This window comes from Macrotis lagotis, chromosome 3 (genome assembly GCF_037893015.1).
Source record: "Macrotis lagotis isolate mMagLag1 chromosome 3, bilby.v1.9.chrom.fasta, whole genome shotgun sequence".
NCBI lineage: Eukaryota > Metazoa > Chordata > Mammalia > Peramelemorphia > Peramelidae > Macrotis > Macrotis lagotis.
The window spans coordinates 205,036,630-205,056,225 of NC_133660.1; the positions used below are offsets into that span (position 1 = coordinate 205,036,630).

Consider the following 19,596-nt stretch of genomic DNA (forward strand, 5'->3'; position numbering starts at 1 on the left):
TCTGGCCCTTGGGCATTATGAAATTATTTGGTTTGGTGCTATCAAAGGCAACTGTATGTAGGACTCGAAATTCAATAAATCTAGGAGCTTTTTAGGGGTGAATTAATTAAATATTTGACCAAATATAGAGGTTAATTTTTAAGTTTTGGCCCTTGGCAGAAAAAAATTTTCCCCATTTTTGTCCTATATAAATATGAGATATTATTTTTATGTCTGAATTTTTCACTCATCCTATGGACTTTCTGATACATAATTTACTTTTGTGGGAATAGTATACTACAAAATAAAACAAAATAAGTCCTCAGAGCTGAAAGGGACCTCAAAAGCCAGCTTGTCTAACAGATATCCGACTAAAAATTCTTACAGAATCTCTATTATACAAACTGGAAAGGAAAAGAAAACCAGAAACTTCCCTGATTTATTGCTTTGAAAGAGTTTAACCATCAATGACTATTTTCTAAACCACATTTAAAATAGTTTCTAGCCTATTAAGAAGTATATATGTGATTAGAACATACTTCCTCAAAAATAGTTTTATGGGTGTGTTCGTAAACTTTTGAAAGTCTCGAAGGGATTTCATTTCTTTCCAAACTTTTATGATGGTCTTAAGCAATATTCGATCTTTTTCTTCTTCAGCATCGCGTAGTTTCCGTGTTTGCCTATAAAACATACAGAATGAGCATGTAGGTAAAATTATTCTGCCCTAAGTAAACCCCCAAGCTAAAAAACTAATAAGAACAGAAGCCCAAAGAGACCTGATCTTCCACTGGATAATTAAGATATTTCAAACCCTTAGGATAACAAATTAATAATCCAGATTTGAAGAGGGCTGTATTTTTATTTCCTTCAGTTAAGAGGCATGGGTATTATGGTTAATTCTGCTATATTGTATAACTCTTTAAGATTCTTCTTAGAGTTTGAAATTACGTGAATAGGCAGTCATTTGCTTTAGTGAAGAAATTTCCATGCAAGGTTGCTATCCAACTGGCAAAATTACAGGCTCAGATCACTAAACTTTTCACCATAAAGATCTGCATGATGTACTTTTTTTCAGGGGATTAATTAGCAACCTCTAATAGCATAATATACTAAGGATACATCACAATATACCATTTTCACTCAATAATTGAGTAGTAATCTCCATTTTCTAAATGCAAAATAAATATTTGATTTTGTCAAATTAACCTTAAAATGCTCAACTTTTCTCATCAGTCTTCAGTCACAGAAGCCCTTCAAATATTTCAAGGAGATTTATGAGCAAATGCAACATTTAGATTGGGGGTCTAAAACAGGAAGAAAGTGCATTTCATTGAATAATTTAGGACAGAGGAGAAGTATAATACAATGGATAGAGAACCCTTTTAAACTAGGAAGAGCTGGGTTCAAGTCTTGTCTCTGGTTCATAGTAATTACATGACCTAGGGTAAGCTGTATTACTTTCAGTGTTTTTAGATAATTCTTTAAGATTCTAAAGTTGCAAAGAAGGCTCTTTTTTTCTTTGGTGGAGGGGGTTTCCAAACATGAGAGTTCCCTATAGTAATGAAATCACAAGTCCAAGTCCTATCCCTAGTATATGACAAGGGTTTTAATTTAGTCATTTAATTGCAAAGCATACAATCATTCCAAATTAGTCTTCAAGCATACTTGAATATTTTAAGTCATTTATACACAAATTAACATGAATTTTTGAAGAGCAAAAATCTCTTTTTCAGACATCTAACCATCCCATTATGAATGAAGTTAACAAATAGGTTTGTGGTCATTTGGGAGTTTTAATATTAACTACACAGCATGGACCTACTGCACACAACCAATAGAGGCATAAAGTATGTGTGATAAAGACCTAGGAGTATAAGTAGACTGTTATCCTGCTCTATATATTCTTTTCCTGTCAAGGATTATTTAACATGAAAATGAATAAAAGACCTAAAGAAAAATCCAGAGAAATAGACATCTCATTATCAAGAATCAAAAGAAAATGAACTGCTCCCTAAATGAAATTTCCCAATAACTTTAACAACCATTATTTCTGTCATTTAAACTATTTTTTATTATTTATATTACATATTATATATATGTAATATATTAAACTATTTAAACTATCACCTAAAATAGACTTCATATTTCCCTGCCTTCTTTACCACAGTATACAAAACAAAACTTAACCTTTCCTTGATGACTCAGTATCACTATTAAGAATGTCATTTGTTGTATGGGGCTATTATACAGTGCTGACTTCAATAGCATTTGAGGTAGTTGGGCTGTTCATGCTTATACTAAAATGACCCCAGAGTGCTATGACTTTTGAATTTTTGTGTCATCTTCTAATAGTTATTCTGTTTCTTCCATTTCTATGAGGCTACCAGCTGTTACTTCCTACTGTCTCTGTATGACTGACTCCAGAGTCTTTAATCCTTCTGATTTCTAATTGTGGGCTAGAAAAGCAAATAATTAAACTTAAGAGACCTTTGTCTAGAGTAAGAATAAATGCACTCTGAATAAGAGTCTAAGAAGTTTTTCTGTAAAACAAGTAATTAAATGAAATGCAAAATCTTTTTCAGTCTTAAGGTCTTTTTAAAGCTCCATTGCTATCCTATACCAAAATAATGTCAAAATGGGTACAGGATTTAGACATAAAGGGTGACAGTATAGATAAATTAATAGACAAAGAAATACTCTATCAGATCTATGGAAAAGGGATAAATTTATGAGCAAACAAGGAATAAAGTACATTAGAAGCTGCAAAATGAATGATTTTGGTTATATTAAATGAAAAAGTTTTTTCACTAATAAAATCAATGGTGACAAAATTATAAGGAAAGCAGAGCTGGGAAACAATCTTAACAACTTGGAGTTCTGATAAAGGTCTCATTTCTAAAATATTTAGAGAATTGCATCAAGTTTATAGGGTCACAAGTCATTCCCTAATTGATAAATGGTCAAAGAATATGAGTAGAGAGTTTTCAAATGAAGAAATTAAAGCTATTATATAATCAAATGAAAAAAGTTCCAAATCATTATTGATTAGAGAAATGCAAATTAAAACAACAATGAGGAATCATCTCACACCTATTAGATTAGACAAGATGAGAAAAAGGGAAAATGATCAAAACTGGAGAGGTTGTGGGAGGATTGGGACATTGATGCATTGCTGGTGGAGTTGTGAACTGATTCAATCATTCTAGAGAACTAGACAGAATTATGCCCAAAGTAATAAAAATGTCCATTCCCTTTGACTCAGCAATTCTAATTCTAGGCTTGTATTCAGAAGAAATTATAAAAAAATGGAAAAATGCCTACATGTTCCAAAATATTCATAGCAGCTCTTTTTGTAGTAGCAAAGAAATGAAAATTGAGGGGATGCCCATCAATTGGGAAATGGCTAAACAAGCTATGGTACATGAATACTATGGAATATTACTGGTTTATAAGAAATCATAAATGGTCAGACTCTAGAGAAGCATGGACTTTTGGGACCTGATGCTGAGGCTAGGGAGTAGAACCAGGAGAACAACGTAGACATCAACAACAACAACATTGTGAGATGCTCAACCTTAATGCTGAGCAGTATCTCCCATCAGAGAGCCAGGACAACACTATTAGATCATCTATGGATAATGCTACTCATCCAGAGGAAGAAAAACAAAACACTCATCAGAATATGATGAACACTACATTCTTCTTTTTTTTAAATTTAAGGCAATGGGGTTAAGTGACTTGCCCAAGGTCACACAGTTAGGCAATTATTAAGTGTCTGATATTAAGTCTCTTATGTATTTCTTTCCCTTAATCCTAATTCCTCAAACCAAAAATGATTAATCTGTAAACACATTTAACACAAATGTATATGTATGATATTGACCTGACTATTCATTGCTAAGGGGAGGGGGGGTGGGAAGGGAGGGTGGAAGGCAATCATGTTACTTAAAAATATGCATGGATGAATGTTGAAAATTTTTCATAATATGTGTTTGGAAAAATAAAATATCAATAAAAAATGAAGCTCTCTTCCTGGTTCTGAATAGTTAATTTATATGAGAGTTGAATTCCTTTTTTTTTTTGTAATGCAATGGGATTAAGTGATTTGCCCAAGATCACACTGCTAGGTAATTATTAAGTGTCTGAGGCCAGATTTGAACTCAGATACCCCTGACTCCAGGGCCAGTGCTCTATCCACTGTGCCACCTAGCTGCCCCTGAGGGTTGAATTCTTGATAAAGCAAGGTAATAATGATATAGAAATACATATTTCCCCTTGTTCCTCTACTGAAATTCTCTTCTCAAGTCTACTTGTAGTATGGAGATAACTTAGGCCCTCTAAGGCAATATTAGCAGAACTTAAGCCCTGACAGGGCTTGCCAAGTAAAAGGGCATTGTATTTGAAGTCAGGAAGAGCTTGAGTTTAAATTCTACCTCAGACTTTGTGTGCCCCTAGGCAAATCACTTTACCTCTTTCCTTTTTCTGGGATAATCATAGCACCAGTTTCCCTAGATTGTTTTGAAGATCAAATAAGATAACGTGTAAAGTGCTTTGAAAATTTCAAAACATCTTATAAATTCTAGTTTAATACTACTATTATTACAATCACCACCAACATCACCTTCCACAATTCTAAGTATGGGTTTCCTTTCTCAATCTCATCCCAGAATTGGCAGGAGACTGATTAATGTTAAGCCACAAGAACTTGGAGATCATTTACTACATTACAAAATCTTTGAAATTCTTCTCCTGTTTTTCTCACAAGGCCAATGTGAAGCCCGGGTATGCACTTATGATCTTGTGTGCCAGAGTTAAAACAGAAGGGCTTACAGAGGAATAAATGTTAGTTTCCTAATCCAACAAAACTTTCAAAGACTCAACTGGGAGACCTGGGGAAGGCAAAGAGAATTTGGTTGCCAGAGGCAGAAGAAAATTGTTTACTCAGAGTTGAAAGATTAAAGCAATGTTCCCATGTAGATATGTGCAAATGACTGTGGTTGGACATGGTTTATCACAAATTGTAAAATGTGATTTTTTTTATGTTTTATGTGCTGTGATTTTACAAAGGATTGGTTGGAAACTATGACTAATGACATACAAAATGATAGACACTATGATAAAAATGAGTTCGAAGACTGGATTTGTGATTTCTGTCAATTATATGTGCAATTAATTTGATTAATTAATATGTGTAATGAATTAAAAAGTAATAGTTTAGTTCCTAATGATCCTTTTTTACAGGTAGGCACTTGGTCTGGGAAAACAGTGTAAGCAAGGTAACAGAAGTTATCTGTCAATCGTCCTGAACTGTGCTTGCCTGTATTGAGGTGCATCAATATAACTTGAATTATACTATAATCCTTCAAACCATTTATTCAACCAAGCCATTCCCATAGGACTGTTACTTGGATAGTTACAAGTAATATAATAGTAGCATCATCCTACAGGGTGAACTTGTCCTGGGAAGACCACTCAAGTCTCAAATCTCATTGTTCTATGATTTACTTTCCCACTTATGATCATGAATAAAATATCTGGCTCCACAGCAGCAAGGTGGAGCTTCAAGAGATGGAGTAGTCCCAAGATTTGAAAATTGGTTCATTATAAAGTAATTAAGAAACTGCTAACGGATTTATTGGCACTCTGTCTCTAGCTCATAAAAACTTAGTTAAAATTTCATATGGTATCGGTAACTCCCTGCAAGAGAAGTTGAGTAATTAAGAGGAAAAGTGATTTACTCATTATGTGTTGAAGGTGGGACATGAATCCAGATCTTGAAGTTGAGATTGACTTTCAGGTCTCATCATTTCTATTGCCTGAGAGATTTTTTTGCTTTTATTTATTTGCATTTATTTACCAAAAAACCAGTGAACACAAATTAACATTTTACTCACCGAATTTCATATTTATACTTGTTCATGCTTTCCTGAGCTGTGTGGTCAGACCCATGTGGTTTGGTGGAATCAGGGAGAGTATGTACAGCATTCCTCAGAGCATTGAGCTAATAACAAATAATGCCAATTCTTAATTTATGACATTTTTGACAGACCAATATTAACCACAAAAGCAGGGTGACTGCTTAATGCTATGAGAAAACAGAACTGAATAATGCATCATTGACAAAATTAATCTCAAATTGGAACAGCCATGGACAAAGCATGAGTTAAATTTATAAACTTGGTATGCTTCATCAGATCATTTAGTTTAATCTTAAGTTAATTTGAGCGTGACTTCACTAAAATCAAAAGAGAGAGAGAAGTATGTCTATTTTCTTTATTTATTCCTTCCTTGCTCTGAAACATGATAATCTATTTAGTACCATTGACATTTTAATATGTGTACAACCATAGCAAGGAGGGTAGGGAATATTTTTTGTGTGTGATTTAGAAATATCAACAAAATTTTTATAAATCTGAGAATCATAGGACTGAGAAAAAGCCCTGAGTGCAGCTTTTTAAATATAGAAAGGATGTCAAAAGTATCCCGGAAATATTTTACAGTTAGAATTTTATCTACCTTAACTCACTAAAAGATCCAATCCAATAAAAGAACCAATCATAAATACCTTATCTGTAAGGAATTTTGTCTGATTCCTCTGACGTCTTGCTAGATATTGTTCATATAATTGAGCCAATTTTGCCGCTAAAACATGCTCACGGCTAAAACAGGGATGATGAGTAAATATTAATCCTGAGATGTCGACGTCCAGTTGAAACTGACCCAGAGAGTCTCCAGAACCAACAATGTACTGGTTACTGGCTATAGACTTGACTGCCTGAAAGAGAAGAGGGGAAGCGAGAGAGAGGAGTTCAAGACTTTCCCAAATATTCTATGTTTGTCTCTACCATACTCCTGACACATATTCAGTTTACTTTTATACAACATATTATAGATATGCAAGTTGACTACCTAAACAAGTTGTAGGCATTATGTACTCTTGAGTCTAGAGAATAATTTGACGGTGTGAAAAATACTCTGATGTATGGTTTTACCAACACAGAACTTTCCTATATAAGAAACATACTAGTATGTTGGGCTTGGATTTAAGAAAACTGAAGTTCAAATCTTGCCTCAGAAATTAACTAACACAACCTTAGTTTCCTCATCTGTAAAATGGAGATAATAAAAGTACCTACTTCTCAAGGCTTTTGAGGATCAAATGATACAAAGTGCTTTTGCAAACCATAAAGTACTATATAAATGACAGCTGTTATTATTATTATTATTATTATTATTATTATTATTATTATTATTATTATATGCCAGGCCCCCATTGCTTTTATATCTTCCATATTTTCCAATTAACTAGCAGAAGAATAAAATTTTATTATGCCCAGAAAATTCTCAATCTTACATATTTTTAAAATTTATAAATAAAATACATGTAGATGTCCATATTTATTTATGCATATGATATACATACATATATATATGTATATATATATATATATATATATATATATATCTTTGATTTCTCCTGTGATTTAATTGGTAGAATGATAATTACTCTTCAATTTAATGCCTTAGACAACTAGCAGGGACAATAAGAGGCTAGTAGTGATTTACCCATGGTCACACAGTTAAGATATACCAGAGACAAAAATTGAAGCTAAGTCTTCCAAGATTCTGAGGCTGATTGGTCCTTCTCCATTATGCTTTAATACTTCTTATTTTATTTATATACATGTATATCCATAATAATGGTACTATGCATTTATGTTAAATATAATTATACACAATGTCTATATGATTGACATCTTTCTATATTCATGCAATTAACCCTATCTCTAGTTATTTAATTAATCCTTCCATAATGTACAACTCCAATCCTTTGTTATGACATGGCAATGAGTCTGAATTCTTAGGGATACACAAGTAGCCTTTGGCAGAACCTGAATTGGGAAAGGCCTTGGAGAACTTTGTGTCTATCCCCCAAGGACTGGTCTAGCCTAGCTAATAAAGACCTTTGCCCAGAAAATTTGTCATCAGGTAATATTTTAAGAGATTTGTCAATATGATCTATTAATAATGTGGTGGGGATAAAGGAGAGAAAGGGGCATAAATCTATTAGTGAGGGAAATATTTGTACCTGTGACTTGGATCTTTTGAAGTCTTGATGCATATATTTCATCTTTCTCTCTTAACATATGAAATGTTCAGATTCTTTTAAGTAAACATGAAGCATCAAAAATAACTCTGCTGGAGGGAGGGTTTATAAGATAAAGGGTACATCTAGTGGGGATTTAGATATTAAATAACAATAGCATCATGAAAAGGACCAAGCTAGGGAAAGGACAGTGGGGGGCAGGTCACACAATTTGTCAAGCAAAGTATAAGGTTACATCAAGAAATTAAATAGGAAAAAGGTCAATGGAGAAAAGAAAAGAGATGAATTGTTACAAGGAAAAGTAGCTGGGGTGGCATATTAGATAGAATGCCAGATCTGAAGTCAGGAAGACTCCTCTTCCTGAGTCCATCTGGCCTCGGTCACTAACTGTGTGACCCTAAACAAATCGCTTAACTGGTTTGCCTCAGTTTCCCCATCTGTAAAATGAGCTGGAGAAGGAAATAGCAAATCCCTTCAATATCCAAGCAAACCCCAAATGGAGTCAAAAAAGAACTGACCAAACAGAAATGACTAAACAATACAAGGAAAAGAAATAATAATATTTAAATCTGATTTCCTTTGTCTCCAAATGAACAGGTTTCTTGCGTGGAGTCCCAGGTTAAAAGAAATGATTAAGGATTATAAATCTGAAACTTGAAGGAACCTCTGTGGTCATCTAATCTAATCTGTTCATTATAGAGATAAGACCCAAGATCACAGACAATAACTATGAATGAGATTTGAATATCCTCCACCATAACATGATGTCTCAAATATACTCCAAAGATGATGTGTATATGTGTATATATGTATATGTGTAATACATATATATATATATATATATATATATATATATATATATATATGTATTACAGATGAGGAAACTAAGGTTGTGTTAGTTAATTTCTGAGGCAAGATTTGAACTTCAGTTTTCTTAAATCCAAGTCCAACATGCTAGTATGTTTCTTATATAGGAAAGTTATGTGTTGGTAAAACCATACATCAGAGTGTGTGTGTGTGTGTGTGTGTGTGTGTGTGTATGTATGTGTATATATATATATATATATATATACAGATAAAAATATTTCTTTGTAGTAGATTCTGCCTCTTCACTACTATTCTCTACTGTTCTCCTTTTATCTTTCTTTTCTGTAATTAGTAAATCTGAGTAAGTTTTCTCAGAAATTAAGGCAACTTTTGATTAGAAATTCAGAAATTGTGAATTTCATTATAAACTCATCTGAATAGTCGTACTATTTAGGTCAGGGGACCTTAACTAGTCCCTTTCAGAATGATGCTTTTAAATGATTTAAGGAAATGCTAAATTTAAGTTAGAAGTTAGTGAAAATAAAGATGTAATTTTCTTCTTCTGCAAGCTCACAGACCCCTGGGTATCCATGGATCATGTTTAAGAATTTCAGATTTAGATGCATCTTGGTCCTTCTTAACTCACTGTACTCTGACATGGTGTTTGACAACCACATCAAATCTGTAATTTTCCTCCTTTAAATGAGATTTATTGAGTAGTAAATTGAAAAAGCAAAATGTTCTCCATTGGTAATGTATGTATGACTTCAATACTCTATTTCCTCTAGATATCAGTAGATATATCTGGGGGCAATAATGTATTTAATTAGTATATATATATATATATATATATATATATGTATATATATTCCTCATGGCCAAAGAAAGTATCTTATTTAGTTGAAACATTCTATAATCCATGTCAGAAAATTCCTCCTGGTTGAATTATTTTGTTGAAATTTTTTTGTGTTGTTGTTGAGACAATGGGGTTTAAGTGACTTATTCAAGGTAGTAAATACCAAATATCTGAGGCCAGATTTTAACTAAGGTCCTTTAGATTCCAGGGATGCTGCTTTATCTACTGAATCATCTAGCTGTCCCCTCCTGGTTCAATATTAGGAGTTGGTGCAGTAGATAGAGTACCAGACCTAGAGTGAGGAAAGACCAAAGTCTCAGACACTTATTAGTTATGTGACCCTGGGCAAGTCATTTAACCTTGTTTATTGCAGTTTCTGATTTATAAGGTAAGCTGTAGAGGGAAATGGTAAACCACTCCAGTGTCTTTTCCAAGAAAATGCTAAATGGAATCACAAAGAGAGAGGCAGACATTGTAGAAATGACTGAACAGTCATATCGATGACAACAAACAACAAATTATATGGTCATGACAATAGATGTGGAAATGTTTTTAATAAGCTATAGAACTTCTTCCTGTTAAAAACAATGAAAAGTACAGGATCAATGTATATTTCCTTATAATGATATATGATATCTATCTCAAGGGACAGCTAAGTGGTGCAGTGAAAAGAGCACTAGACCTGGAGTCATGAAGATCTGAGGACAAAAATGGCCATAGACACTTACTAGTGAATATGGGCAAGTTATTTAACCCCAATTGCCCCAGTTCCTCATCTCTAAAATGGCAACCACAGTATCTTTATGAAGGGAAAAAACCATGGAAAAAATCCACAGGGTCATGTAGAATCAGACACACCTGAATGACTGAATAGCAACAATAAAAATCTATCTAAAACCAAGAGTCAGTATTATCTATAAGGGTGATGTTAGAAGCCTTTCCAATAAAATCATAGGTAAAGGGAAGAAGCCCATTATCATAATTTTTATTCAAGATAGTACTAGAAATGCTGTTTTTAATAAGGTAAATTGAGGATACAAGGAAGGATAGACAAAAAAAGAAATAAAGTATGCGTTTTTGCTGATAATATGATGGTTTACTTAGAATATCCTTGATACTAGACTAAAAACCTAATCAAAATAATTATCATCATACTAGATATAAAATAGACTCATAAAATAGTTAGCATTTCTGTATATTATCAACAAAATTCATTAAGAAGAGATAGTAAGAGGAATTCCATTTTAAATAACTAAAGAAAATATAAAATACTTGAGAATCTACCTACCAAGACACATATAGGATCTACATGGTATAATTGACCTAGAGAATATGTTCAATATGTTCAAATAAAACAAAAAAAATGCACAGATGGGTATTGTTTCTAAGGGATAAAACTTCACAGATACTTTAAAAAATTTAATAGCTTCTGTGAATGAACTTAGGGTTCTGAATACAATTTTAGTTCACAAATCCACAGATTTAGATCCAGGATGCACTTGAGAAGTCACCTAGTCCAACTCCTTTTACAGATGAGGAAACCGAGGGCCAGAGATGCAAAATTACTAATCCAAGGTCAGGTAGACTATTAAGTGATTTGTTGACTTGATGTGAAAAGTTATTATGAAACTTGAAACTTATTTTCAACTGAACTTACCCTCCCACACTCCCAAATTGATCTCATTTCAAAGTTTTTTTTATCTTTTCTCTCTAAATGATTTTAGAATTATTGCCAATTGGTACATGTATGCAATATGAAAAAATGGAATTAATGAATAGAAATAGATTATAAAGGATATAAATTCATAGTTGCATACAATTCTCTTTGAACTTTGGTTTACAAAACTATGGGGAGTATATTGTACTAGTGTTTGAATGTGTGTTTGTGTGTGTTTGTATGTGTGTGTGTGTGTGTGTGTGTGTGTGTGTAAATAATTCCGTATCATCCTGAACTCCAGCTTGGGTTCTGGAACAATTCCCTCTTTCTTTTGCCTCAAACTTTCATGAATATGTCAGCTGAGATAGAAATAACTAAATTGGACCTTGGTATCCACTGGTACAACAAATTTAATATCCATAAAGATTTGCATTGAGGAAAGGACACCACAATAAAGATTCCTTTTCATCTACATCCATGTTTTAGGAAATAGTCTCAAGGCAATATAGAGATCACTTACTTATTAATATTTGTTATGGATGTCATAGAGGAATAAAGTGTTTTTTCCCATTGTAGCCTCTCTTAAATTTGAATTCAGTGTATTAAATTATGTCCAGTACACTTCCCAGAGTTATTTTGTTCTATGCAATAATGTATGTGGCCAAATGTAATCAAATAAAAATTTATATAGCCACATGTAACTAAATTTCTAAACTTCCTATAGGATATATTCAAATAAATTTCAACATTCAGATTAAATAGAAACATTCTTCTCTAACTGATCTATTCCTTTTTTGTACTAAAAAATTCCACTTCCCACTTTCTTTGTAGATTTTTTTTTAACTATCTGGCTAGCAAATTTTGCAGGAACATATTTGGGTAATGTTCTCAAGTCAATTCTGTAGCACTCCAGGTATGAGTTAAAAGTAACTTTTAGAATCACAATTCTATTTATTCTTTTTTCCATTTGGTTACCTAGGATACTCATGTCTTTACTCATTGTACTCAAATCTATGTGACTTCATATCTTAATAATTTGCTATGATCTCAGTCTTTTGTTTAGCTCATCTAATCCTAAACTATCATTAAAAAAGATTAGATTTGGATAGAGAGAATTTCTTCCTGAATGAAATGTTATCTAGGAAATATATTGTTTTTGTACTGAAATAAAACTGACTACTCAGGTTTTAATTCAAAACTGAAAAAAAAAACCAGAATTGTTCCACTAGGAAACTAGCAGGTGCATAAAGTGCCTCAGATATCTGCCAATATATTTACTGTAGGGGAAAAACAGTACTTCCTGGCATGTTTAAAATAAACATATCTACATTAGCACTGGGAATTTACAAAACCCTTAAGAGGAAAAAATAAGGATATAAAAATGAAGAATGTTAAAAAGTTGGAAAATCAAAATTCTCATTGGGTTTATCAGAAAGCTGAAAAACCTGCACATGCTAAAAATTAGTCTAAATATTGGAAATTCAGATTTGGATTCTGAAAGCAGAGCTCTTTGGAGGATTTTTAGATAATTGTAACTCTAGTTGTATTTTATTTTCACTGCTTTATGTTATTCTTAAAGTATCAACATTATTTTCTTTTTTTAGATTTTCAAATTGTTTTCCCCAAGATATATTAATTTGTATTTTCCATAAACTGGAACTTAATCCCTTTTCCAACATAAAAAAATTTTAGTTCTTTATCTTCAATGGCATTTGTTAAAACTTTCTGATTTAGTAACAGCAAGAGATTTTATTAGTGTTTTTCCATTCTCCTCAAGTAAGTGAAAAAAATTTAATAGAACTGGGACAAATGCCAAATTACATTCTTGAGTGAATTCTGTATATCAGCTCAATAGAAATGATGGGAAGAAATCAAGATCTTATAGAATCTTTTAGAATTTTGCTTATGTAGGAAATGAATAGAGCAGGTTCTGGTTAAACAGATTCCTGAAATGGTTGCCAAAGTGTTAATTTTTTTCAGTCTTTTTTATAGTTCCACTATCTCATTTGATAGTGCAGGAAAAGATGTTTAATTTTCAATCGCTTGAAGGTATATAGATGAAAGAATTATATATCTAGAGCTAGATGAGACCTTAGAAGTCATTTTACCCCTCATTTTATAGGAAAGGAAATTGAGCTAAAATAGTTTAAGTGATTTCAAGGTCACCCAAGGAGATAATGGTAGAGCTAGGATTCAGCTTTCAAATAATGATGAGGATTTGGCCAGATTTCAGGGGAGAACATATGTTCTACACTTGGGGTTAAGGGAAGAAAGAACTGAGGTAGGGAGTAGAGGGAGGAAGGCATTATTTTAAAATTTTGCTGCTTTCTTCATTGCAGAACTTAATATCTAACATTTCAAATAAAAGACCCTCCATTAGATTTTTTTCTTGTGTGGGGTCTTATCAAAACTGTTGTGTATGTATTAGAACCTTGTTCTTTGGAAGATTTTAAGACTAGAAAATGTAATGCTTTCTGTCACCAGGCAAAAGTAGATTAAAGTTCTTACAAAGTTAAAAAATCAACTAGAGCCATATGGTATCATAAGTTGGTAGTTAAATATGAAACGTCAATATTTTAAAATTTTACATAAGTATCCTTTAAAATGATATTTTCTGGAGAATTGTAGCACATATACCTCTGAAATTAGTAAAGCTTAAAACTACATTTTTCATGTTCAATTGTTTTCAATCACATTCAATTCATTGTGACCCCACTGAGCTTTTCTTAGTGAAGATGCTGGAGAGTTTTTGCCATTTGCTGGTGAAACTCAGGCAGAATTAGGTGATAAGTCCAGGGTCACACAACTAGGAAGTGTCTGAGGACACATTTGAACCCTGAAAGATGAGTCTTCCTGATTACAGACCTTATATTCCATCCACTGTACCACCTAGCTGCCCAAAACCTTGAACTGTCACTTTAATACAGAAGCTATTTACTTGAAAGTCAGTGTTATTTATGTGTTTGCTTATGGTTTTGAATTCAAATACCTGACCACAAAACTCTTCCAAATTCTGAAAAGTGATCTCTAGTACAGTATGGAAGTCTACTGCTTAAGTATCAATCTGGATAGGCCACATGATATCAGGGAAAGAGCACTGGCCTGGGAGTCAATAGATCTGGGTTCAAATCTTGAATCCACAACTTCTTGTGGGAACTCTTGGACCAATCATTACCTTTCTTTTGGGGTTAGTTTTCTCAACCGCAAAATGGCAGCCATTACACCTGCCCTGGTTACCTTAGAGGGTCTTCGTGAGAAACAAAGGAAATAGTGAATATTTCTTTATACATCATCAAGAATGTCATATAGAAGAAATATTCTTTTTCTTACTAAGATTAGTATTAAATTACGATTTGATTTTTCTTTATTAGTTTACTGAGGGGCTGGGAGTATAGAGGCTATCTTTCTTTTTGTTCTTTTTTTCCTACTTCATGGCTGGAGAAAGTAGTTGATGCCCTAAAAGGATCAACATATATCACTGAATAGATTTAGAACATCAGAATTCCTCTACTTTAACCCTCTTATCTTAGAGATGAAAAAAACTGAGATTTATACCAACTGAACAAGGTTTAAAAGAAAATGAGTCTAAGACAAGGCTCCTGGTTTTTGTCCAGTGGTTCTTTCCATTATACATATTTAATACAGTAAAGCTATTAAAAATGAAAAGTATGTGGCTTATATCAGTACATAAAAATGTTCATATAAAGTAATGTAAAATAAAACAAAGAAGAACACAAGACTGTAATTTTACAATGTAATTTCAAACATGCAAATATAATGCATATATTTTCAGCAACATATATACAATAAATATTTGTTAGGTAATTATTTCTCTTCATTTCTTTTCCTTAATATTTTGCTGTTAGAGTGTTTACATGTTATATACTTAAAAGTCTATGAGTCTATTGCATTATGCCTTAAGACTTGGTAAGAGCTTAGTAAATATCTCAGTATTGAATATTTAGTGGGAAGAACATTAAGGCTAGTATCTTTTAAAATGTGGAACTGTTATTACCTTTTTATATATTGTTTCTAGTCCTACTTCTGTGTCTTCTTCCCTTGAGAATATTGGTGGTCTTGTAGGAAACTTTTTAATTGGATTGGGGAGTGCTGTGACCCTTCCATCGTCACCAAACCATTTTCTTTCCTGTAAGATGAGCATGGAGCGTATATTTTTATTTCCGTAATATGGAAATGATTTTCAAAATGACATTTTCAGAACAATATAATGTTAAACATGCATATCTTATGACATAGTTTTTTGTATTTCCTCTCCTAGAAAGAAAACTTCAAGTATTTTTAACATTAAAATTTTAGTCTAGTTTTGTAATCAATTTTTAATACTCCCAAATGAAGTATTTTACCAAAAAATGGAACAAGAACTTGAAGATATGTCTTTAGCATAGTTTTTCTATTGTATTCTATGTAGTCTATTTCATTAAACTATTTTTTCCTAGATTTTAGCCAAATACACATTTGACATACAGAAAAGGTTGCTCATGGCTAGATTGAGCCATTATAAAAAGTGGCAATACTACCTAAATAAATTCATTTATGATCAAGGGATTACTTTATAGAACTGTAAAAATAATAACACAATTATTATGAAGGAATAAAAAAATCAAGATATCAAGGGAATCAATTTTAAAAATCACAAGGTGCCAAAAATACCAGACTTCAAGCTAAACTACAAAGCAGTAATCATCAAAACAATTTTGAATTGATTAAGACATAAAGACAATTGGTAGAAGAGATTAGGCACACAATAGACAGAAGAAGCAAATGAACACAGCAGCATAGTATTTGCTAAACTTGAAGATCACTGAAACTAAGACAAGAATTTGCTAATCAAAAAAAATTGTTGAGAAAAGTAAAAAGTAACCGGGCAGACATTAGGTATAGACTCTTCATCAGCTTCAAATGGGTTCATGATTTAGATATAAAAGTTGACATCATAATCAAATTAGTGGAGCATGGAAGAATTTCCTGTCAGATGTGTGGATGGGGAAGACCTCATGAGGAAACATGAACTAGAGGGGTTCACAGGAGGCAGGATCGACAATTTTGATTATATAGAATTAAAAAGTTTACACATGAACAAAACCAATATTTTATTGGAGCTAAAATTAGAAGAAGGAAACTTAAAAATTCTTTGAAAAAAGTTTCTTTGACAATAGTCTCATTCCTAAAATATGGAATAGAATCAAATTTGTAAGAATAAGATAAATGGTCAAAGGACATAAGCAGTTTCAGAGTTAGAAATTCATGGCCATGTGGAAAAAATATTCTGTCACTATTAATTAGAAAAATGAAAATTAAAGTAATTCTGAGGTACTATCTCACAACTATCAGATTGACAAAACTGACCCCAAAAAGAGAAATAACAAATGCCAAATGAGCTATGGGAAAATAAAAAAAATTTTTTAATGCATTGTTGGTAGAGTTGAGAATTAGTCTAACCTTTCAGGATAGTAGTTTGGAACAATGCTCCAATGATACTGCCAGTAGGTTGCTATCCCAAAGAGATCAAATAATGATGAAAAGAGCCTATACACACGCACACACACATACACACATACATATATAAAAATGCACATAAGGACCTATATGTGTGTGTGTGTGTGTGTGTGTGTGTGTGTGTGCTGCAAATAATTAAAGAATGAGGGGATGTCCAACAATTAGAGAATGGTTGAATAAATGAAGGTATATAAATGTAATGAAATAAAGTTTTACTGTAAAAAATGATGAATGAGATGATTTCAGAGAAATCTGGAAAGATTTATATGAATTAATGAAAAGTCAGTTAAACTGAACTAGGAGAATAATAATAATAATAATAATAACAACACCACCATAAGGATAGTCAGCTTTAAAAGAATTTAATAATTCTGATCAATACAACGAGCAACTACAATTCCAAAAGAAAAATGATAAAACATGTTATCTACTTCCAGATAGATAGTGCACTGAGTTCAGATTGAAGCATATTTTCTTTTATTTTCTTCTCTCCCTTTCCTTCCTTCCTTCCTTCCTTCCTTCCTTCCTTCCTTCCTTCCTTCCTTCCTTCCTTCCTTCCTTCCTTCCCTTCTTTCTCTTTCCTTTATGATTTTTTTAAATTTATCTAATGTGGGAATTTGTATTTGAATGAGTTTTGTTTTTCTTGACATTTCAATAGATAAAGGAAAGGAGAGAATTTGGAACTGAGAATAAAATTGAATTAAAAATACAAAAAGGAAAATAAACTTTATTTAGCTGTCTATATCACTATAATCTTCCCATGGGCAAAAAAGGTAAACATACAAAATTCACTAGCTATCCAAAATCAGGAATGATGACTGCTCTTGAGATTTCATATATTAGATATGAAAGTACAAATATTATATTATATGAATACTGATTACTTACTTGTTCCTGTATCAGTAATCGATTCTCCATAATGTTTTGACTTATTCTAGGGACTACTGGCCTTTCTCCAGTGTAAAGACCTTCATCTTCAAGGTACCTTGGTTGCATATTTTCAGGAATTTTTTTATAAGTAGGCACTAGCAGAAAAAAAATTAGTTACTATATCTTTGAAATTTCATAAAGAAATATAGTCTATTGAGAGGTAGTATATAGTATAGTAGAAAGAGATGGATTTAGAATTAGATGAGAGGAGTTCAAAAACCCTTATCTAATACCTGTGTTTCTTAGGACAAATAACTAAACCCTTGAGTTTCAGCTTTTTCAACTTAAAAATGGGAATAATAATATATTGCAAAGGCATAGCATGAGGACAAATGAAATAATATATACAAAATTTGACTTGAAAACATTAAGTAATGCATTAATTCCAGTTGTTTTATTGTTAGTCAATAAAGCTGTTCTTAATTTTATAAAGTGAGTAATTTGCTATTTCTTTGAAAATAATATTTTTTCCAAGTTAATTTGATAGAACTGATATAATAAAAAAGTTACATATGAAGGTTCATAATATCCAATTACTTAAGTACATGTTCCCATTGTAAAACTCCTAAATACTACCTATGTGATCCAGTCATATTAACTTTTTATGCCTCACTTTTCTTTTTCTGTTAATGAAGGGGTTGAGCCAGATGAACTTGGAATCTTCAAGTTGTATTGTTTGTTATATTTTCTGCTTTTTTCCTCTTTAATACCACTCAATACAGTTATACACAGATTGTAATTTCTTGAGGATAGGATATTTATCTCTATATATTCTTTAGCACCTGAAACAGTAGGTTTTGAATGAATGAATGACTCTTTTGTGGTGGGGAGAGAGTGGCAATCTGGGTGTGATGTAAGATTCTTTCCTATTTGACTAACTTTCTGAAATTTTAAAAGCATTTTTACTTAAAGTTTTGAGTTTCAAATTCCATCCTTTAGATGTTAAGCAATCAGATGTAGATTATACATGTACAATTATGTAAAACATTTCAATATTAGTCATTTTATATAAGAAATATTAAATAGAAGAAAAAATTGAAAGTGGAAAAATGGCATGCTTCAGTCTATATTCAACCAACATCAATTCTTTCTCTAGAGGAGAAGAATATGCTTAATTTGTCCTTTAAGATTGTCTTTGATGATATTACTGTTACTGTGTACAATGTTCTCTTGGTTCTACTCACTTTACTATGCATCAGTTCACACAAACATTTCTAGGTTTTTTTTTTAACTCATCCTGGTTATTGTTTACAGTACAATAATATTTCATTATAATCACATTTTGTTTAGCCATTATCCAATTGATGGGCATCTGTCTGACTTCCAATTCTCAGCCACCACAAAAAAAGCTTTTATAAATATAATTGTACAAAAATGGACCTATTTCCCTTTTTTGCATATCTTTGGGATAGAGACCTAGCAGTGGTATTGTTGGATCAAAAGTTTTGCATAATTTTATAATCTTTTGGGCAAAATTCCAAATTGTTCTCTAGAATGGTTGGAGCAGTTCACTATTCCCCCAATAGTGTGTTAGTGTCCCAGCTTTCCCACAACCCCTCCAATATCCAATATTTTCTTCTTTTTTTTTTGACATATTAGCTACTCTGAAAGGTGTGAGGCAGTATCTCAGATTTGTTTTAATTTGCATTTCTCTGATCAGTAATAATTGAGCACATTTTTATATGACTGTAGATAGTTGTGGTTTCTTTGTCTGAAAACTGCATGTTCATATCCTTTGACTAT

General features: G+C 32.2%; 1 protein-coding gene across 4 annotated transcripts in view; it reads right to left on the reverse strand.

The window, feature by feature from the left end:
* The window catches only part of CC2D2A (coiled-coil and C2 domain containing 2A), a 144,845-nt gene that overhangs the window by 82,326 nt on the left and 42,923 nt on the right, over window positions 1–19,596 (reverse strand). For all 4 annotated transcript variants that reach the window (XM_074229761.1, XM_074229762.1, XM_074229760.1 and 1 more), the window contains 5 exons: window positions 17,812–17,948; window positions 15,422–15,553; window positions 6,545–6,754; window positions 5,874–5,980; window positions 519–659 (listed from right to left, as the gene is read on the reverse strand). In XM_074229761.1, coding sequence (XP_074085862.1) covers window positions 519–659; window positions 5,874–5,980; window positions 6,545–6,754; window positions 15,422–15,553; window positions 17,812–17,948 — 727 coding nt within the window. The remainder of the gene's footprint in view (window positions 1–518; window positions 660–5,873; window positions 5,981–6,544; window positions 6,755–15,421; window positions 15,554–17,811; window positions 17,949–19,596) is intronic.